This window comes from Chinchilla lanigera, unplaced genomic scaffold (assembly GCF_000276665.1).
Source record: "Chinchilla lanigera isolate Chin_1 unplaced genomic scaffold, ChiLan1.0 scaffold00007, whole genome shotgun sequence".
NCBI classification, from domain to species: Eukaryota; Metazoa; Chordata; class Mammalia; order Rodentia; family Chinchillidae; genus Chinchilla; species Chinchilla lanigera.
This window is the reverse complement of record NW_004955408.1, coordinates 30,004,756-30,028,602: the sequence shown is the minus strand read 5'-3', so window position 1 is coordinate 30,028,602 and position 23,847 is coordinate 30,004,756. Positions and strand designations below refer to the sequence as shown.

The 23,847-nt window shown below is 38.0% G+C and overlaps 1 protein-coding gene across 3 annotated transcripts in view; it reads right to left on the bottom strand.

Moving 5' to 3' along the window:
- Positions 1-23,847, bottom strand: part of Ddx46 (DEAD (Asp-Glu-Ala-Asp) box polypeptide 46) — a 49,965-nt gene that overhangs the window by 2,871 nt on the left and 23,247 nt on the right. For 2 of the 3 annotated variants that reach the window (XM_005376463.2, XM_005376465.2), the window contains exons 14-21: positions 16,962-17,126; positions 15,733-15,895; positions 10,431-10,624; positions 7,829-7,966; positions 7,421-7,570; positions 6,118-6,294; positions 4,720-4,938; positions 3,887-4,031 (exon numbers count right to left, since the gene is read on the bottom strand). In XM_005376463.2, the coding sequence (XP_005376520.1) occupies positions 3,887-4,031; positions 4,720-4,938; positions 6,118-6,294; positions 7,421-7,570; positions 7,829-7,966; positions 10,431-10,624; positions 15,733-15,895; positions 16,962-17,126 (1,351 nt within the window). The remainder of the gene's footprint in view (positions 1-3,886; positions 4,032-4,719; positions 4,939-6,117; positions 6,295-7,420; positions 7,571-7,828; positions 7,967-10,430; positions 10,625-15,732; positions 15,896-16,961; positions 17,127-23,847) is intronic. The other variant, XM_005376464.2, reaches the window with a different exon arrangement.

The window sequence follows — 23,847 nt, the reverse complement described above, 5'->3', positions numbered from 1 at the left end:
AAAGAAAAATGTGTAAGAACATAGTAAGACTGGATGAGGTCAGCTAGAGACATTTACTCAGTTATTAATTACTGAAACACTAAGCACCCACCACATACAAAATACTGTAAGAGATTTATTACACAACTTACTTATTTTCTTTATAATCTTGTAGATTACTAGGAACACAAACTGGTAAAGCTATTACAACAGGATGAGTTGTAAGGTTCCCCAGAACCTTCCCTTTCCTATGTTTCTTTTTGCAGTGTTAAGTATTGAACCCAGGGCCTTTCACATAGTTGGCAAGTGATCTGCTATTGAGCCATATCCCCAGTCCTGGAGCTTTTTTTTTTTTTGAGTACTGTAGACTAAACCCAGGGTCTTTGCACTAAGCCATATCCCTAGCCTTTTTTTGTGACAAGGTTTGGCTACACTGCCCAGGCTAGGAGTGAACTTGCAATCCCACAGTGCTGGAATCACAGGTATGCACCTCCACACCTGGGTTCCTGAACAACTCCTTTTTTTTTTTTAAAGACAGGGTCTCGCTATAAAGTATGGGCTGGCCTCAAACTCATGACAATCCGCCTGCCTCAGCCTCCTGCATTCTGGTATTATAGGCATGCACCACCATGCCCAGCAAACAACTTTTAAGTACAATATCACTTCTAAGTTTTCCCTTCTTCCTCAGGAAGAGTAAGTGTTTTTACAGCATTATGTTTATACTATAATGAAAGCACATTTCTGAGGTAGAAGGGACATGATGATGCTTCTGACTGCACGTGAATAGTGAGGAGGAACAACTTTAGATGGTAAGACTTGACTAGCAAGTGAAGAATGTTAGAAAAACAGAGATACTAAATACAGGATGAAAAGCATGTGCTTTTAGTAATGAGAGTGAATGAAATTTAATTCTGAGATTTCTACAGGTATGCTTACGGGACATTCAGGTGGAAAAGTAAGTGAGTCCAGTATCAACAAGCAGCAGCAGCTTAGAAGAGATGGGGACTAGAGAGCCACCAAGCGTAGGGGAGCGGGATCTGAGGCGGGGGCATAGCCCGGTGCACACTCATAAGAGAAAAAGGGCTGACCAAAATAGCAAAGAATAGAGCGACAAGTTTGGTTGCAATGTAGAGAGCTACATGTTTATCATCCTATTATTTTTTAAAAATAAGGAAAAGAATTTTTTAAAATGAGAGAAAAAAAATTCCCCTCATTAGAAATGACTCCCCCTTCTGACTCTAGAGAGATGCAGTTTAACAACAGGAAGGAGGGGCCACAGAGATGATGGTGAAGTCACACCAATATTTCTTAGTCATCTTTTCCCACCACCAACCAGGAAAGGCGAGTGGGGACGGTGAGTACTGCAAGGGAAGAGAGCTGATAAAGGTGAGGGCAGAGCAGAAGCAAGTGCCAAGTCTGAGTGGAAATAATAACCAAAATAAAATTTGGGAGGAAGACTGCGGAGGAGGACATTCTATAGTTTACCTTTCAGTGTATTACCTATTTGGGACTTTGAGCCTGACCAAGCCATGTTTATTTGATTCTGGAGGAAGTCCAACAAAAAGCATCAGTGTAAAAGGAAGTGAAAGCAGGACCTGTGTCCCTGTGGAAAGCCGCTGGGACAACACTAGATGCTTTGCTGAGATATGCCCGAAGGAATGATGACATGGTGGATAACTAAGTCAAAGTCTAGTTCCTGTGATAATTAAGCCGTATTGTCCTCGCTAATCCTGTTAATGATTCCTCCTCTTTCCCCTGTTGCTGCTTTTTGTTTGTCTCCCAATAAAAGGATAAAGAAGACTGTAAATGAGGTTTCAGTCCTAGAGGCTGCAGCCCCCGATCCCATAACTCTGTCTCTCTTGTTTTACATCTGCCGCACCTTGTTCTTGGGACCTGTCACCCCAGACAAAGACTGACTATACACAGACAGAAAAAATGTTACTTGGTGTCTTAGTTATTTTTTTCATTGCTGAGACAAAATATCTGACACCTACAGTTAAAGGAAGAAAGGTTTATTTGGCTCAGTTTGTACAGGTTACTGTCCATACTTGGCTGGCTCCAAGACAAGGTGGTATGGCAGACAGAGAAACAGTGCATGGCAGGGAGAAGGCAGCAATGCTCAGAAAACACCAGACAAAAGCCCTAAGCTCTCACCTCTAGCTGACTTTCAGACCTAGTACAAGCAGAAAGCAAAAGCTAAGGCAGTTATAAACAGAGTGAAAGCTGAAAGGCTTGCCCCAATACATACAAAGAGCCTGTCTACAAAGATGGAGATATGTTTTTCCCCCAGCCATTTTAAGAAAATCTCTGTCAAATCACTAACTACAAAGTTAGTTCAGAAAACTCACTAAGCTACAATAAACAGCAGCAATAAACAAGGGGGAGAGGAAAGAATCTGATTTCCAGTTAATGCATCAGAATATTCAAAAGTCCAGTTTTCAACAAAAAAATTAAGCATCTAAAATTGTTTTAAAAAGAAAAAAGCAGCCGGGTGTAGTGGCATACGCCTGTAATCCCAGCACGCGGGAGGCTGAGGCAGGAGGATCGTTGTGAGTTCAAGACCAGCCTAGGCTACAAAGTGAGCGCAAGGCCAGCCTGAACTGTACAGTGAGACCCTGTCTCAAAAAAAACCCAAAAAAAAAAAAAAAAAAAAACAGCAGGCTGGGCATGGTGGCGCATGCCTATAATCCTAGCACTTAGGAGGCTGATGGAAGCCAGCCTGGACTACATAGTGAGTTTCAGGCTGGCCTGAACTACATAGCAAGACCTTGTCTCAAAAAAAAAGTGGGGCAGGTTTTTCTATATTGCAATTGAAGAACCCATCAGAAAAACTCAAGATGGAAACTACCAATTGAATGAATTCATTCATGAATGAAATACGGCTGCAGACTAAATCTGATTATTTTTAGACAATCTTTTAGGTGACAGCATTAACTGTCCATTTGTTATTTTATTAAATGTATGAATGAAGTTCATCAAGCATAGTTTGAGGGCCAAAGTTTGCTTATTTATTAAGTAGACTAATTGAGCTGATCTACTATCTAACCTAAACACTGGCTAGAATACTTCACACAGTTTCACATAAGGTGTGATCAAATAATACAGTCAATGATTAAATTTTTAAAAAAATTATTACAGTAAAAGACACACTGTCATTAATTTCCTTTAAAATCGTCTCCCTTACTTCAAACACCCTTCGCCTATCTCATTCTTGCCACTTCCTGAAGCAGTTCTAGAAGTTCTCTTTCATGAGTACCTTTGATTGTGCTACAGTGGCTGCCTTGATGTTCTGAAGTGATTCAAAACATACACCTTTCATGATCATTTGGACTCCGGGAAGAGCCAGAAGTTGCATGATGCAGGATCCAGGGGATAAGGACACACCACACTGTTTACAAACCTGCCTTTCTGTTGGATGGCACTTGGCAGCAGCGTTCACCATATTTCTAATCACACCTTGTAAAGACACTCACAAAAGACTTCTCGAACGTGTTCTGAAAGTGGCAAGGCTGATGAGCGAAGTGTGTTGGAAGTGAAGTACTGGATCTTGAGGGGGATTAATGACAGTGTGTCTTTTACTGTGATACATTTTTATATTTAAACATTCACTGCATATTTGATCACCCCTTGTAAACACTGCTTACAATGCATGCTTTCTTTTACAATAATTTTCAAATATGAGTCCAACAAACACATCTTTTTTTTGAGACAGGGTCACAACTGTGTAGTTCAAGCTGGACTTGAACTCACTATTGTAGCCAGGCTGGCCTCAAACTCAGGGCAATCTTCTTGGCACAGCCTATCCCTTATTTTCAGTCTTGATTGACTACATATTTTCTCTAGATCTATTACATCTACCAACAATTTTGACCCAACTCAAGCCTCAAACAGAACCAAAAGTACATACTTTCAATTGCCAAGTAAATTTTCCGCTCTCCTTCCTTGGGTTCTTTCCCAGGAGGGAAGTAAGTTCCTCTGATTGTAATAGCAGCTTCGGAATATTCACTGATTCTCTGAAGAGCTTCCTTAGAGGTAACTTTCCACCTAGCAGTCTAATAGAAAGAGTAGGAGAAAAAATTATTCTATAACAATGACTTTCAAAAAACCTAGTATGCTAACAAAGAAGAGATTGGTTAACATATTATCGTCAATATTAAGATCATAATTAATAATACTTATATTATAATTCATTTAGATCCTAATGTACCTAGACATATTCATAACAAAAGAATTTCTATTGCTGTCTTCCGCAATGTAGATAAAAATGAAGTAAGTAGTGAATATTCATTACTTAAAATGTTCATGTTTTAAAGAAGGATTTTTAGCCAGGCATGGTGGTGCATGCCTACAATCACAGCACTTAGGAGGCTGAGGCAAGAGGATTGCTATAAGTTTAAGGCCAGCATGGGCCACATAGTGAGTCCAAGGCCAGCCTGAATTACATAATGAGACCCTGTTTTACATAAAATATGAAAAATACAGAAGGGGCCAAGGGTGGCTATGCATGCCTGTAATACCAGCAGTCAGGAGGCTGAGGCAATAGGACCACTGTGAGTTTGAGCCCAGCCTGGGCTATAAAGTGAGCTCAAAGGCCAGCCTGAACTGCATAGTGAAACCCTGTCTTGAAAAGACAAAAAATGAAAAAATTTTTAAAAAATTAAAATAAAGAAGGGATTTTTCTTCCTAAAAAAGCAAGAGTTTCTACTTCACAATATAAAAAGAATTAGATGTGTTACTTGCCTGTGGGAAGTCATTAATCTCTAATTCTTCCTCATATCTCTTGAAAGATTCATTCTGTCCACCATCCTGTCTCTCTTCTTCTTGCTTTTCTAAAGGCACATAATTGAGCTTGGCATTGATCTTTTCAGCAAGCTGCTCTGCAATGGTTTTTGCAGACACAGTGGGAGCCAGAATGGTGCCACCTCTGAGAATTGCATTAGTGGCCTGTTGCATCACATCCTGCAGTTGAAGAAGATCTACAGTCAAATCTCAAATGAGGACACAGACAGGACCAGGGACCTTACAAGTTACTCTCTGAAAAGTAACTCATTCTGTTTAAATAAATAAGAAGCATCTTTCTACTACAAAGTCCACCCAAATGTGCAAGTCAGCAGTATATATTTATATACTAATAGTTTAATGTAGCTCCCTTACTTCTGAAAAAAATAAAGAAAATTCAACTCTCTATTAAGTTTTCTACTGGAACACAAATATGTCCTTGATAATTAGCTAACTCTTGAAAGCAGGTATGATGCAGTATTTCTCAAATCATTTACATATTTTGTAACTCCTGGGAGTTTCCTCTGAATAAGAATGTTCATACCATTAGCACCTCCTCCCCAATGACCCAACCCAACATTCAACAAGCTATAGCAAAGAACTTACGCTAAATCTTACTGTTGAAATTAATAAGCTGAAATACTGTTGAAATTAATAAGCCATTCTTTGGGAATGCTATGAAAATTTACTTAGCCAGAAGTTTAACAAAAATGCTTTCAAGAAAAGGATAACATGAAATAATTAGAAAACACATTTCTCCACTGTTTAAACACATTACTCATGTAAGTGCACATTCGTACATTCAAGGGACTATTTGTGTACCCACCAACCCACCCACTGAGTACAGATTAAGAAAGAAAAGAAGAATTACGTCTTTAGATTTTAGTAAGACTAACAGGAATAAAGAATAGGTTGAGTATCTCTTTTCCAAAATGCTTATGATCAGAAGTGTTTCAGAGTTATGTATTTTAGAGTACTTTTATAGGCTTTATCAGTTGGCTATCCATAATTCAAAACCCCAAATTCTACAAAACCCAAAATTTTTTGACCATCATGTCAATGGTCAAAAAGTTTTGAATTTTGGGGCATTTTGGATTTTTAGATCAGGGATGCTTATTCTGTAAAAATTATCTATGCCTAACATGGCTAACTGTTAAGGCATTCCAGAATAAGCATAAAGCCTTCGCTTAACCACACTAATGAAATCACCCAAATGCAATGATCAAGGAGTCCTATACTAAGAATGTTAAATTCTTACAAACTTAATTTCAGGGAAAAATTATTCACTTGTGTGTGACTAAAGACCTGAAAAGTACCTAAATCAAAACTACTGACTGAGACACGGAACAAAATACTTAATACCTGAGACTCGATGCCCAAATTCTTCTGAGCATTAATCCTGAGAGCCAATCGCTTAGCAATTTCTAATTTTTCCGCATTTCCTGCAGTTGGGGCAGGAACACTAGACGTTCCAGGAGCAGCCATATCCTTTACTCTCTTCTTTGAATTAAACATGCTTTCAATTTGCTCATCAATCTTCATCCAGGAAAAAACAAGAAGGATAAGCAAAAGCTAGATTAGAAATACCAATTTTGTACCACCACACCTGGCAGAATACAGCTTTTGAAAACCTAAACTTGCTGAGAATAAGAGTTTTAACAATAATTGCTATGCAAACCTCAAAAGGTTATTATTTCTTTCTAAGCTTCAATCTCAACTACAAAACGGGAATACTATGAGTATCTGTCTTGTATAATCACGGTAAGGAAGAGAAATATCCCTATAAAGCACATGGTACAGTGTATAGCATTTAGTAGCATTCAATAAAGTCAAGTATTATTAATGTCTGCCGGGAATGGGCATGGTGGTAGCATGTAATGCCTGTAATCCCAGCACTCTGTAGACTGAGGCAGGATTGCCATGAGTTCAAGACCAGTTTTGACTACACAGTGAGTGGACGGCCAACCTCAACTACACAATGAGACCCTGTATCCAAAAAAAAAAAAAACCAAAAGAAAAAGGAGTATTTTATAAGTATCAAATTTACAAAGATACAAAACAGTATTAGATGTGCAAGGCCCTGGGTTTCATCCCGAGTACAACGGGAGAACAAATGCAAAATCATTACCACTAGCAATGATAAGGCAGACAGACATTCTCTCATACTATTGTGATGGGCCCAAATTGATACTCCCTTGCTGGAGGAAATCTGACAATGTTTAAGATCAAATAAAATACTACACTTTTGGGCTGGCAATTCCACTTACAAACCAATTCTCAAGATATAATCTAATGTATGTGCAAAGTTAAATATACAATGAAATACAATAGATATTTTATTCTAAATAGTGAATATATGGAAATAGCCAATACATTCCAATATGTCTGATTTATTCAACTGTGAAATATCCATATGATTAAATATTATGTAGACACTAAAAAATAAGAATGAATTTAGTAAAATAGAAAGATTTCTAAAACTGATGTTATAAAGAAGTTATAAAGTAGTATACTCCCATTTTTAAAAAAATATACATACATATACCCACAAACTTAGAAAACCAGAGGTTTCCAGTGACTGGCTAACCCAACTGCCTAAGGAAAGACCTCCAGTGTAAAAGGAATAATCACTTCAACTGGACATCAAAATTAGAACACTTACATCAACTGCAGCATCCTCATCATCTGAATCTTGCAGGCCAAGGGCTGCCTTCTGTAACTTCTTCCTCTCATTAGCCAAAGCTTGTTCTGTTTCATCAAACTTGAATCCCTTACCAGAGAACCCACTACTCTTTTTAATTATTTTTCCTTCCTTTTAAGGAAAAATTGAAAAGTTAATACCATAGCAAAAACTTATTAACTATTTTTCAAGGTGGCATATGCCAATATCAAAATATATTTCACCCAGTAAAAAAAAAAAACAAAAAATAAGAGCTTATAAGACACTAAGTTCAAGCAAAAGAGAAGACTCTGTTTTTACTCCCCCTCTTCACTGTCTTATTAAGGTGCCCAAGTATGGAACAGTCACATTAGTAGTTTGCATAAAAGAAACAAGAGTTTAAAAACTTACAGCTTTCTGTTGATCTTTGAAATCACTCCAAAGTTTCTCTAGATCAGGAGGCACTGCAGTCCCTGATAATTCAAGAGCTTTAATTATGTCACCAGCATAGCGAGCTTGATCCTCTGTGATAAAAGTATAGGCATAACCCTAATGAACAAGGAAAAAATGAATGTATTAGAGACTAAAAGATGAATTTTACTTAGATCATAAGTAGGATAAAATATAAACCTAAGTCTTCTAGTGCTGATACCATTACTAAAGAATTTTAAAGACAAGAGTCATCTATCTATCTATCTATCGATCTATCTATCCATTCATTCATTTATTTGTTTATGGTCTTTTTGAGATAGGGTTTCACTAAGCAGTTTAGGCTGGTCTCAAATTCACAGCAATTCTCTTGCCTCAGCCTTTGTCCTGTTTTTTAATGCCTCAAAGTGAAATATTTAAGTTTAGTATTTAAAAATAAGGGGGTTTGGAATGCAGCTCAGCAGTAGAGCACCACTCTAGCCATGTGCTGGGTTAAATCCCCAGCATCGCAAAACCACATAGAATACATATGGCTTGGCTTGGTGGCACACGTCTATAATCTCACTAGGGAGGCAAAGGCAGGAGGGTGGCAAGTTCAAGCCCACTGTGGGCAACTTAGTTAGACCCTGTCTCAAAATAAAAATTTTTTAAAAAGGCCTAGGGATGTAGCTCAATGCAAAGGCCGTGGGTTCAATCACCAGTACCACAAAGAATAGAAATAATAAATCTCTACACATCACACACTACCATAACCATTTAACCCACATCAATTTCCAAGGATGTAGCTTTGCATATTTTTCTTTAACAAAACAAAAACTGACAGCTGGGGTGTTGCTCAGGGTTAGAGTATTTGTCTACAAAACAAAAACTGTGTGTATATGTACATATACTTGCTTATATATATAAATGTGTTATTTTTAAATATTTATTTTTATAGCTATGAAATCAGCTACCTCATCTTCCTGAGATTCTCTAAGGCTCACGGCTTCATAGGCCTCTATTAGATTTTTATGCACAGGCAAGAAAAAAAAATGGAGTGGAAGTAAAAGCAAACAATATTCACTGTCATTCGCAAAACATTCTGTGCCTCAAACAGACTGTTACAAATGTTAAAGACATGGTTTAAGGTTTTTAGCAGTCACATTTGATCCATGGTCTGCTGTTGTGCTCCCCATGATTTAAGAATATTTATATTTTTATATGGTTATAAACATGCACACACAGAGGGAGAAAGAGAGTATGTGACAGAAATTGCTATGGTCCAAAGTTATAATTTTTAGTATATAACCTTTTAAAGAATAAGTTCCCAACTCCTTAGTATAAATCAGTTAACAGAATAAATTCCATTACTACTCATGAGTTGTTAACACTGGGCAAGTGACTTAACTTTTATATGTTCAATTTTTTGCATGTATAAAATAGACTAATCTCAGAGTGAAGCTTTGAGGATGAAACAAGATGGTATATGTAAAAAACTTAGAACAGTGTTCAGCAGGCAATATATATAAGCTCTTATAGAAGATAAATATAAGCTTTATATTTATTTATATTTGTATATATATATTTATATTTATAAGATTTACATTTACAGAAGATAAATATAAGCTATTACTATTAATAGTTGATAATGTTGCTCCACTATGCAACATCCAAGGTTGGAAAATTCAAATGGTCATCACCTATGTCTCCAACAACAGAATATTCTGCCACCTAAAAAAATGAGTAATTGGGAGCATACCTCAGGGGCACACTGCTTGCCTAGCATGCACAAAGCCCAGGGTTTAATTCCCCAGCAAGGGAAAAGGGAAAAAAAAAAGGAAGATTTTGTGAGGCACAGATGTATATGCCTGAAGACCCAGCCACACAGGAGGCTGAGATAGAAGAACAGCCTGAGACCAGGAAGATGAAGCCCATCTGGGCAACACAGCAAGATCCTGTATCAGAAAGCAAACACAAAGAAACCCCCAACTTAGGTCCATATAGATACAAAAACACACAAGTCAAAAAAACAAATAACGTGCCAGGCACGGTAGCACACAGCTGTAATCCCAGCACTTGGGAGGCTGAGCGAGGAGGATCACTGTAAGTTTGAGGCGAGCCTGGGCTACATAGTGAGTTCAGGGTCAGCCTGAACTACATTGCAAGACCCTGTCTCAAAACAACAACAACAACAAAAAACCCAAATAAAGCAAATAGTGTGTGTGTGTGTGTGTGTGTGTGTGTGTGTGTGTGTGTGTAGTATGTGGGAATAGCTATACTTTATGATCCCTTATTTTTTTAGAAAAGCAATGAAATATACTGGACTACATGTATGAATGTACACAGAAATCTCTAGGCAAAGGAAGAAATAATCTAAAAGGAGATATGAACTGTTAACAATATCTGCCTATAGAAAGTATCGAGCTATTTAAAAATTACCAATATCTACACATGCATATGTATATAAATGATTAACTTCATTCCACGTATCCTAATGATTAAGAATTTTCAAAATGTCTTTGTAATTCCTATTATCTATTCCTTAAAATACTAACAGAAATATGTTTTAATATAAATGAAATCAACTGTTACAAGTTCTTTTTACTTTGTTGCCGGCTCTTCCAGTCCGTCCTGCTCTGTGTACATAATCCTCATAGTGGTTGGGGCAGCTGTAATTCACTACAAGAATTAGATGTTTCACATCTAGACCTCGGGCAGCAACTGAGGTGGCCACAAGAAGCTTGCAGGTTCCATTCTTAAAGTCATTTATGATGCTATCTCTGTCATACTGATCAATACCTATAAGTTAGAGAAGAGAAACATGTCAAAAATTTCCATCTCCTCTGATAGAGAAAGAATCTAAAAATGGAATAAAAAACAATCTGTAACGTGAACTCCAACAATATAGGAAAATAAAAGACTAAAAAGATATAATGATAAGATTAAAGGCTATTGCCATTCACTCATTCATTCACTCATGAATCTTCCAAATCTGCTTTGTTTTGTCCCCTTTTTTATATATAAGGCTTATAGTTACAAAGGCCTAGTTTCAGAATCATCAGCCTAAACTTGTTTTGGGAACAAAGGAAGAAAAGGCAAGAACAAACACCCTACACTGACAAGATACAGATCTTTCTCCTTCTCCTGTGACTTTTTTAGAGCCTTGCTACTTAGTTTTGTCCAAGGACCAGAAGCAGCACCACCTGGGTACTCATCAGAAATGTATAAGCCCAGGTCCCACTCTAAATCACTGAAATCGTAATGTGCATTTTAATGTGACCCCTAGATGATTCCATAGGCACAGTGAAGTTGGAAGAGTGCCAATTTAAAAGTACCACCTGGATGTCTCTAAAGAGGGTCCAGATAGGTAACAAAATAGTGTCTAACACACCAAAATATTCTAATACAAGATTCTGAGGCCATAAATATACTTTACAAGGGATACCCAGAAATCCCTGGAAATAAAAAAATGTGGGCATTATGTAAGTTAGCACCTGAATCTTTCCTTTCTTTCTTCTCTCCTTTCCTCTTTCTTTCCTTCTTTTGCAGTGCTAGAGATGGGACTCAGGCCCTTGTGCGTGCTCAGCAAGCATGATACCACTGAGCTATATACCCTGAGCCCAAGTACTGAAATATTTATGAATATTAACTTATTACTACCTAAGTTTACTTTTTGTAGTACAGGAGCTCTCTACAATTGAGCTAAGTCCCCTGCCCCTTTTGTATGATTTTGAGACAAGCTCTTGTTAAGTTACCCATGTGGGCTACAAACTCGAAATCCCCTTGCCTTAGCCTCCTGAGTAGCTGGAATTACAGGCATGTGCTACCACACTTGCTCCTAAATTTTTAAATGTCCTCTTCAAGATCTACAGTGTTTGGATCTTCCCCCATTCTTGCCTCCTCTTACTGAAATAGGGTTTCACTATCTGGCCCAGCCTGGCCTTGAATTCATGACCCTCCCACCTCCACCTCTTGAGTAGCTGGCATTACAGGTGTGCTCCACTGTGCCCGGCTCCATATTTGGATCTTATGTCAAAGAAACTGGCATCCAAAAAAAAAAAAGAAAAGAAAAGAAAAGAAAAGAAACTAGCATCTAACACTGGACCAAAAATCCTCATAAGAAAAATTAATGGACTCAATATCAATATGAATTTAAGTTTGCAATTTAAAAATACCAAAATTTTTACTTTAGCCTAAGTATCTTGACTACTAACACAACTATGTATTTTATTCCTTGGAATTAAATAAAATGTGCTACCTGAAGCATACAAAATGCCTACCCCAAAACCTTAACTCTTTCCCCTTAAAAAAAATAACCCCAATTTTGAGCTGGGCAGCTAGAATCAGTTCAGTAGTAAAATGCGTGCTTAGCATGCCCAAGGCCTTGGGTCCATTTCCCTATACCACAAAAACAAAAATGTAATTGTAAAAATCTAGAAACAATCAAAATATCCTCTAATGGATAAGTAGATACACAGCAGCACATCTATAAACTACCACTCAGCAATAAAGTAAATGAAGTAGGGCTGGGGATACAGTGGTACAAGTGCCTACCCGGCAAGCACAAGGTCCTGAGTTTGATTCCCGGTACAAAAAAAAAACCCTAGAGCAAATCAACTAGGCAAAAACCTACATAAATCTCAAATTTACTATGCTGAGTATAAAAACTATAAAAAAGTTATAAAATATATGATGTCATTTACAAAAATTTTTATTAGAACACATCAGGGGTTGGATTATAGCTCAGAGCAGTTTCTAAGACCTGAGTTCAATCTCCAGAACCACAAAAAAACAAAACAAAACCAAGTCAGTTGTTTCCAGAGGTTCTGGATGGGGATGGCCTTTATAATTACCTTTAGAGGGACCAGATGAGGGAGTTTGGGTGGGTAATGCAACTGTTCTGTATCCTGATTATGGTAGATTCTGTGAGATGGCTAAAGCAAACAAAATACCACCCAACATTCAACAGAAATGACCGAACTGGGTGATACAAACCACCCAATGGGATAGTCATGCATGTATCACTGGTGGCTCAAGCCGGTTGGAACATGGTAAGGTAGCTGAGTTCATGTTTTCTTGCATCAAACCAAAAATCCAGTATTAATGGGGCACACCAAAAGCCTCAACGAAACATTCTGCTCTAAAGGAGGTCTTTGGTCTTGCATACATCATAACTATCAGCAAGTAGAAACGTTTGCTTTCCTAATTTAAACATTATTCTTCACCATATTATATGCAAAAATGTGTTTAAAGAAAATTTTGTTAATGCAAAAAAAAAGAAAGAAAAAAGATGACTGACAAAATAAGAATTTCAGTGATGGTTAGTTTGTTTATTTATTTATTTTGGTTTTTTGAGACAGGGTTTTGCTATGTAGTTCAGGCTCACCTTGCACTCACTATGTAGCTTAGGCTGGCCTTGAACTTGCAGCGATCCTCCCCATGCTGGGTACCACCCAGCTCAGTGACGGTTTAATTAAAGACTTTATTCATAAACCATAGTTATATGGCCTTTTTACTCTAAAAAATCTCTGACAAAAAGAAAAAGTCAAGCAAGCATGATATGCTCTGATTGTGGTACTGAGAAAGTTTTTCCAGGTTACTAGCAGTGAACAGAACTTATCACCCAGTCTCCCATCTCCCGTTTTCTGTTTCTTCCTCACCAAACCTGAGCTACAACCGGTAGCTCTGCAAAAAGAACTTTTGTACTCAAAGGACTCTATCCAGAAAGAGAAAAAGAACCTACAAAATAGGAGCAAATATCTACAAGTCATATATCAAGTAACAGATTATTACACAAAAACAAGCCAATTAAAAAGTAGATAAAAGGCTTCAAATACGCATTTCTCTGAATAACATATACAAATGGCCATATGACATAAAATGCATGATATCATTAGTTATTAGAGACATGCAAATGAAAATCACAAGATACCATATCACACCCATTAGTATGGCTATAACTGTTAACCTGCTATGTTGGGACTTCACTGGATTAAGAAAAGCCCAGCAGGTTAGTAGTGCCCACTCTGTGTGTCTGGGTGGGTCGTGGAGGTATGACCTGTAACACTACGCTGATACCCTCGTCTGTCCTCTTGGGCATCCTTTCCCTGGCCTCCTTCCTGCTACCAGGAACTAAGCACCTCTACCCCACCACATGCTTCTGCCATGATGTCACTGCCTTAGTGTGATCATGAACTGAAACTGTGAGCAAATTAAGCCCCTCCTATAAATCACGGATGCTGAGTATTGTATTTCAACGACAAGGGTGCTAACACAATGACTACTATCAAGAAAATAAAAAATGAGTATTTTTTAGGATACTGAAAAAACAGAACTCTAGTGGTCCATTGTTGGTAGGAATATAAAATGCTATAGCCAAGGTGGAAGTCAATTTGATGGTTTCTCAAAAATTTAAACAGACTTACCACATGACTAAGCGATTTCACTCCTAGGTCTATACCCAAAGAAACTGCAGACAGTAACACAAGATACTTATACACCATGTTCACAGTGATGTCATGTACAATAGCCAAAAGGTAGAGACAGCCTAGGTCTCCATCAAGAGTTCAAACATTAAAAGCCCTTTTAATTTCACCCCATATACAGTCTTTTCTAAAGATAAAAGTAATAGTATATTCTATCCCACACACACATAGTGGCACATGCTTGTAATCCCAGCACTCGTGAGGTTGAGGCAGGAGGATCACCGTAAGTTCAAGGCCGGCCTGGACTACATAGTGAGTTCAAGACTAACTTGGACTACATAGTGAGACTTTTTCTAAAAAAATCTCCACCGGGACCACAGAGATTAGTCTGGGACATTGGTTCATACCCTAGTATGCACAAGGCCCTGGCTTTGATCTCTAGCACCACAGGGGGGAAAAAAAAAAAAAGAGAAAAAAGGTAGCATCTGTGTCTCCATTCTCTTGAATGTGGACCAGTTTGGTGACTACTTGGAGCTATAGTATATAGCAGAAGCTCTGTCAATTCCCAGTACTATCCCTACTGACCTACTAGCTTGTGGATCTGGTCTCTTGACCAGAAAGCCTCACAAAAAGCCTAGTTAATAGGATGATGGAAATTCAGTAATAGCCAGTACTACCTTGTCAGTCACATAAGTGAGGCAAAGTAGAAGTGGAAGTCCAGCCCTGAGCCAGCCCAGTAAACAAAGCATGAAACACAAATTAGACACACAAAGAGCTCTGCCCAAGCTGCAGAATACTAAATGACTATTGCCACTAATATAAGCAGTTCATTACAAAGTCATAAACAAGCCGGGTGTGGTAATGCACACATGTAATCCCAGCGCCTGGGAGGTTGAGGCAGGAGGACCACCGTGAGTTCAAGGCCAGCATGAACTACAGAGTGAGACCTTGTCTCACACAAAACCAAAAAACAAACAACAAAAAAAACCCCAGTCATAAACAACCAGAACATCCAGTTAATGAGGGTAAATCAAACTGTCTCTGTTCCATGTTTTGTGTTTTAAGTCCCAAATATATACAACAATGATAGTACCACATACAAATTAAAACATCACTTTAAAATTTCAATGAAAGCTTTAAGGCGAATCACAGAAATTGTGATCTAGGAAGCATGTTTCACGGAAAGAATAACATAAGAGTCAGAAAGTTTTAAGTTCAATTTTTCTGTATCTGCTTAAGTGATGAATTTGGTCAAACCAATGTATACCTGTTGGATTTATCTCTAAGGTGGAATAATAATATCGCTTATCCCAAATAGCTGTTCTGAGTAAAAACTGAAATAAATAATATGAAATTTAATTCTAAATTATAAGAACAAAGCAAATCGTTTTTTTCAAGGCAAATATTATCATTCAAAACACAGGATAGCATTTGGCACCACTAAGCATTTAAAAGCTATTGCATAGGTAAACAGAACATCACCTCCATGAAGAGACATGCAAGGATAAGATGCTCTCATTAAATCCTTCAGCAGACCATCAGCATGCTCCTGCTTATCCACAAATATAATGACAGAGCCTGATTCTTGATAATGACCTAGAAGCTCAAGTAATTTTAAGAATTTCTTTTCTTCTTCAATCACAATCTGAAAATATCAAGTTGTACCAAGTTAATGGGAATAAAAATGCAAACACATCCCTGCTCATTAAACAAACAAATATTCATTTTGTGGTGAACGAATAAAAGATAACTACCTTCATATATATACACTTTTTTTTTTTTTTTTGGTCTTTTTGAGACAGGGTCTCACTATGCAGTTTAGGCAGACCTTGAGCTCACTTTGTAGCCCAGGCTGGCCTCGAACTCGCAGCAATCCTCCTGTCTCAGCCTCCCAAGTGCTAGGATTACAGGCATGCACCACCATGCCCCGCTTATCTTCCTATATTTTAAGAAAGGGCTAAAAATGTTGATTTTAACTGGAAAACCAGTAAGTTTTTTAAACACTGTAAACTTTCAGAGAGTAAGAGGTTTGCAAATGTGGATAAATGATCATCAGTTCTTTCTGTTCCTTTAGTACATATCCTAGTAACCAAAGAGTAAGATAGGCATGTTAATACTTATTTACCAGTCCTACACTTCTGGCAGGAGAAACTAAAGACAGCATTTGAAACAGTGAGTTCCAGGTTCCAAGGCATGGTAGCACACACCTGTAATTCCAGCACTTGGAGGCTGAGGCAGGAGGATCGCCACAAGTTCGAGGCTAGCATAGGTTACATAGTGAGTCCAAGACAGCCTGGATTACATAGTGAGACCATCTCAAAAAAACCCAAAATTAATTAATTAACTTTTAAAAATGCACTGAGTTCCAGGTAACAGCACAACTAAGTGATATCTGTTAGAACTCTAATGGCTACAGTGGAGGACAATCTGATGTATCCTACTTAATTTTCATCTACCCATCTCATCTCTTTTTTTTGTTTTGCTTTTTCAGACAGAGTTTTTAGCTTTTTCTATGCAATTCAGCCTGGTCTTAAACTCACTATGTAGCCCAGGCCAGCCTCAAAATCAAAGGGATCCTTCTGCCTCAGCCTCCCAAGTGCTGGGATTATAGGCATATGCCACCATGCCAAGCCCCCCTCACATCTTGACCCCCAGAGGGTCATACACACTGCCTAAACCCTAACTAGGAATTTCATAGAGAGAATACCCACCACCTGTTGCTCCACATCTGAACAAACCACACTCCTGCCTCCAACCTGTACTTCAATGGGTTTACTCAGGATTCTGCGAGCCAATGCCTCCATAGCTCTAGGGAAAGTAGCTGAAAACATAACTGTCTGTCGGTCAGGACGGACATTATCCACAATGCGCATGACCTGAGAAAATAATATAAGCAAGTATGATGAGTCATCTCCAAAACTTACGCAATGTCAAAATCAAGTAGAAGGAACGTCTGAGAATGACTATTTCATCTTGTTACCTTTTAAACCTGTTACCCTACAACATCACAATTCATTTTATACTCTAATTTGTTGCTCTCAATTTTTGTATTTGAAAAAACAGCACCTCCACTATTTAAGTCAAGAGAGTACATACCATATTGGACTAATCTCTTTCTGTCACTTACCCTCAAAACAATCCATTAACAAATTCAGTTCTATCTTTAAACTGTATCTAGAATGCAACCAATATACACAGTAGTGTTTCCTTTCATCTACTAAACACATTTTTATTAAGCATTATTATATGGCAGGCACTGACAAATACTAGGAACATAAAACAAAAATGCAAAAACTGGATGATTCTGGGAAGATGACAGGATGGGAAGCAAGGAGAACCTGCCTCTCCATCTAGACTACTTGCACTACACACTCTGACATCACTATTTGGAATTGGAGAGTCTATTGCAAATTCCGGGGAAAAACTGGGAAGGTAAACTGTGGTCAGTATCTGCCAGTTTCAGCTCTTCTCATAGTAGAAGCTTCCCACCTGGTATCTTCTCCCCGAGAAGTGGGCACATGGTCCCAGAGCAGACTGCACAAAGCTGGGGAGAGCCACAATGGGCAAAAAAAAGTCTTTATGTTGCTTACATTCTAATGGGGGTGAACAAATATATTAAGTGTCAATATAGTGTATGGCAAGCTGGGCTTGCTGGCATACACTTGTAATCTCAGCACTAGGGAGGCTGATGCAGCAGGATCACCATGAGTTTGAGGCCAGCATGGGATAGACACACAGAGAGTTCAAGGCTAGCCTGCACTACATGGCAAGACCTTATCTTTAAAAAAAAAAAAAAAGCAACTGTCTCTCTCTCTCTCTCTCTCTCTCTCTCTCTCTCTCTCTATATATATATATATATATATATATATATATATATATATATATATCTCAATGTATCAAATGGTGATACTAAAAGGGGAAAAACTGTATGACAGAAATTGTTCTTTTTTAAAACTTTGGTTTTTTTGAAACTTCTCTGTAATTGCTTCATGGCTCTGTAATTACTTTCTTGACCCCTGTAACAAGAGCAATAATTGAACATGGAGGATGTCTGATTGTAACAAGCTCCATTAACATTAATCTAGTCTTATAACTGATATCATTAATCTAGCCCTGTAACCATTGATCTCACCCTGCTAGTTAATCAGAAGAACTCCCAGGCTGCTCTGTCTCACCTTTGTACCTCCTGCTTATGCATCATATAAAAGCCCTAGACCATCAGAGATTGGGGCCTGATATTTTGGGAATGATCCCAATCAGTGCTTGTTAACGCAAAATAAATCTGCCTTCAAACCCTGGGTATCCTTTTGGTGTTTCTGTTTGTCATAGCAGGAAGAGCTACAGAAAGAAATGAAACAATAGAAAGGTCAACAGAGTATCTTCAGGAGCTGGGTTAGGTGCACCAATTACATCAGTACTCATAGAGCCCTGAAGGAATCAAGAAGTCCTCAGATTTTTGTAGTGGCAGCCGTAAACAAGAAAAAAGACATTATGCATAAGAATACTAATACTGGTTTAAGGACAAACAATGACTAATGGCTGGGAACTGGAAAGGATAAAGGTCTCCTCAGGAGTACACAGAATTCTGGGACCTCACTTTAGCACCTATCAAAAATGACACGAAGGCTGGGAAAGCCTTCAAAGGCAATTCAAACTGTGGCACTTGGAACTCCTGGCTCCAAGCCTCCACCACCTCTCATCAGAATCATCTTAACAGTCTCCTAATATAGTACCAACCCAACTTCAAAACTACACTCAACAGCCAAACTGATGGTTTCAAATCAGAGGACAGAGCTGGTGCTGTAGCTCATCATTAGCAATCACCAGGTCCCGGGTTCAATCCCCATCAAAAACAAAAAACAGAATAGGACCAGGGATTTAGCTCAGTGGCACAGTGCCTGCCTGGCAAGCATGAGGTCTTGAGTTTGATTCCTGGTACCCTCCCCTAGAAAGAAGAACAAAACAAGAGCCATACGCCACCACTTTGAATTAAAGATTATTAAGTGACTTAATACATTCTCCTTCTCTTCCCTTGAAAAAACCCTAAAAAAAAGTAACAATGCAGGTATCTTTGAAAAAAGGCACAAATCAATCAAGAAAAATAAAATAAGGAATGGTAGCAACAACATTCAGAGTAGATGGTAAGTAACTAAGCAGACACAATAAAACTAAACCCTGAATTAAGAATCCACTAGATTTTCCAGGAAGTTGTTTCCTTGATATCTACACTGTTTCTTCCCTTTGGGATTTCTAACAGAGAGGAGGGGACTGAATCTAAAAGAAAGCCAAAAGGAAAATCTGTACCCCAGGATTACACAGTTAAACCACAAATAAATGAGAGTACATTTTGTATATGCAAAACACTAAAAACATTTCCAGACTGTTTTCACAGAAAAGGTAAAAAAGCATCCAAACCAAAAGAATATAGATTGAGTGCTCCTAATCCAAAAAGAGGAAATCCAAAATGCTCTAAATCCAAATTTTTGTTCTGTTTTTTGCAATGTCTCCCTATATATTTCAGGCTGGCCTTAAACTCACAGCAATTCTCCTGCCCTCAGCCTCCTGAGTGCTAGTATTACAGGTATCTGCCATCATTCTCAGCTAAATCCAAATTTTTTGAGCAAAATTTATGGTTCCACATTTTGGAGTAACTCAGATTTCATATTTTCAGATAAGGAATTTTCAACTAGTGAAGTCTTTACAAATACTCCAAAATCTAAAAAACTCTGAAATCTCAAATACTTGTTTCAAGCATTTCAAATATGAGATAGTCAACTGGTACCAAGAAAAAGGTATGGGATTAATTTCCCCATAAAGACAGCTGACTGAACACATACATCTACTTTCACACCCTTCAAAAATTACAATAAAGGGCAACCCACTCGGGACCCCTCCTGAGAGATCTCAGGAGCTATTTCTATCTCTCATTCCCCATTAAATTTTCCTACTCTTAACCTCCATTGTTTCTTAGAATTCATTCTTCAACTTGGGGGAACACGAACTTGGTGTATTTGACATCTCAACACTTCCCCTTTATCATCTTGGAGGTCTCACCGAGATACCTGGAAGGAGGTAAGAGTTTGCTTTTGTTTCATGACACCTCTAAAATATTTCAATTAAATACTGGACTGCAACTTGCTCAGGTAATCAAAATTGTCATCCTTGACAAAGTTAATGATGTCACTCATGTACCCTTGCTACCACTGGATCAGTATTACCTAAGCAACTACACTTGCAATCTTATTGGCTGATCATAATTTTGACCCACATTGTACCCGTCTCATGATTTTGCTCTATAAAATTTCCTTCAAGAGGCTGGCTCGTTGGCAACCCTCAGGATCCTTCCTGTCTCTCAGGAGCTATTCCTATTCCACATTCCATATTCCTAGTCTCCAATAAATTTTCCTACTCTTAAAAAAATATAATTACAATAAACAGTTTTGAGGGTTTTTTTTCAATTCACAAATGGATTCACAGCAAAAGCAACAAATTAAAACAAGGTGCTCTTGGAGAGAGGGGATGACAATCTTCTGGTTCTGAGTAATGATGGTAGTGATGGTGGCTATAAAATTTTGTAAATAAAAACTATTGAATTACATACAAATAAACTTTGAATTTTATGGTATGTGAATACCATTTTATTGTTTGCTGATAAAACAAAACTAAACAGTAAAGGATCACAATACTGGAAGCTAGAAAAAAATTTTCAGCAAGCTTGAGAATACAGAATCCTATGATAGCAATGGGGAAGAACCAACCTATTTGTCTTGTCTATCTCCCTCACACCCACCCCAATCCCTTTGAGACAGGGTCTCATTAAATTATTAAACTGACCAAGCTAGGCTTCAGCATGGGATTCTTCTGCCTCAGCCTCCCAGAATACTGGAATTATAGGTCTGTCCCACCTCTTTTTTTGTTTTTCCATGTAGATGAAGGACAACTGGTACACAAAAAGGTAACTTTATCCTTGTAGGCAGGAATGACATTCTAAGAACAAGGGCATTATGAGAGATGCTGAGACTACCAACATTTTCCAAACATTTTTTTCCCGGTCCCAAATCTAAGTGATAGGAAATATGCCTTCACAACCTAAGCAGGCGACTGCGACCTCTGCGGAGCAATCTGCCCAGCTCAAGATGCGCATAATCGTGAGAGGTTTTCTAGAAGACCCAGCCAAATTACCACAGTGATGTTCAGTGTCATTAGGTCTCACTTTAGCACAGAGCTTTGAATTCTTTAAGTACAGGTAGATGACAAAGAATTAGCACACATCTACAGAATGTCTCTAATCTCAGAATGAGACTAAAACAAACTGAAAATCAATTTGGAGGGCATAAATCCTACACAAACAGAAGGAAATCTTTTACCATGAATTTTTAAAAGATTTACTCCTAAGATACAAAGCTTTGTGGATCTCAACACTGGTGAGAAACAAAGGAGACCACAAGAATGATGGCAATTCCCAGGCGTCAGATACAGAGAACAATCAACCCTAACTAAAATCAGTTAAGAGACTCTGAGCTCCTAAAGGAAGATGAAACTGACAGGTGTCTTGATATATCTCAACTATTTGAGAGGAGATTTGGATAAGTAGTACACTTTGGTACTGAATTAGTTTTAAGTATATAGAGACCTAAGATACCCAGAAAACAAACCAGATGTGGTGGTATATGCTGATATTCCCTGCATTCTGGGAGGCTGAAGCAGAAAGACACCAAGTTTGAGCTCAAGATGGGCAATTTAGAAGCAATTTAGTGAGACCCTGCCTGAAAAAAAAAGGGCCAGGGATGTAGCTGAGTGTGAAGGCCTGGGTTCAATTCCCAACACTGTATCACAAAAAAGAAAAGGGAGCATGGGGGAAGGAAGGAGAAGGCAGACAGGAGACAAAAGAAAACAGGCAAGTAACAGTCATTGTTTACAACACTGTCCAAATGAATAACCTTTTTTTCCCCCTTTTTTGTTTGTTTTTGTTTTTTGAGACAGGGTCTCACTATGCAATTCAGGCTGGCCTTGAACTATGTACCCCAAGCTGGCCTCGAACTCAGGGCAATCCTCCTGACACCACAACTGCCTCAGCCTCCTGACACCATACCTGGTTTGTGAATACAATTTAAATCATCATAATATTATACGCTGATCCAATTAAAACAACAACACAATTCTACTGGGAAGATGAAAGATGAAATAGTAGATGAATGTGACAGGAGAAGAGATGAAAACAGACAAAATTATAATTTATCTACTATGGGAAATTATGTATCAAGCAGAAACATAAAAAAAACAAAAATATAATCACGTTAGTGAAATGGAGGTAAATACCAAACTAATTCATTACAAGATGAAAGTGGGGAAGGCTGCTAAACCTAACCCCTACACGTTACAGATCCAACTAAAACAGAAAAATAAACCAGATCAGGAATTCCCTTGCTCAGAATCCCCCAACAGCTCATCACATTCAGGATAAACTCCAAATTCCTGGCCAGATGTCCAAGGCCTTACACCCTCACTACACCACCAGCACAAGACCCATACACAGCTCTTTCTGTCTTCCCACTTTCCCCTCTGCTCCAGGGTCACTGCTTAAGCAGGCGCCCACCTCAGGGCTTTTGTGCTTGCTTTTTTGCCTATCACCTTTCTCATAAATATCATAACGGCTCAATACCTCACTTTATTCAAATCAGCAAGGCCTGTCTCGATTTCTCCAAATAAACTAGTACCGCTTCCTCCCTCTACCACTGTCCACTGCTTTTCTTAGCACAAATCCCCTGACATGTATTATCTTTGTCCTCATTAAAGCCTGTGCATACAGGGAACTTTGTGACTGGTTTCTCAGAAAACTATTTCTCTTATATTTGCATTTTATTTAGATTTCTCCCTTTGATTCCCTTTGTCATGTAGTAAGATGATGTTAACTGCAATAATAAAAATACTTTAACACTAAGATATCTGGTAAGAAATAAATTGTCTCATTTTAATATATTGTCCCCTTTAGAAAATTCAAAGATTATGTTTATGTCTAATTCACATGCTAATCTCAATTATTTCTATTATTTCAATTTATTATCTCAATTATTCTATTAATCTAATTTCTATTAAATCTTTCATCATTTCCTAGGCTACCCCTCCTAATACCACAAAGGGCTCTGAAAGTTTGTTAGATAATATTCTTTTTTTTGTTTTGTTTTTTTTCCGTACCAGGAATTGAACTCACGACCTTTCGCTTGCCAGGCAGGCGCTGTGCCACTGAGCTAAATCCCCAGCCCCTGTTAGATAATATTCTAAATATGATTTTAATGAAGAAAATAAGCTACTTGTTTGTTCAGTGGTCATGAGGATCAAACCCAGGGTCCAGGAATTCTACCACAGATCTATATCTCTAATCTTGAATAAGTTTTAAATGTTCAAAGGTACCACACACAATTGGGAGAAACAAACAATATTTTTTTCTTGCCAACTATTTTTTCTTCCATGCTTAAACAAAATTCAAAAATTATCTTCAATTTAAATATAGGATATTCCCCAATTTTCTTAAATTCTTAGCAAAAGCCAAAATGTATATAGATGCCATTTTTCTATTTGTTTTGAAAATTTTTTGAG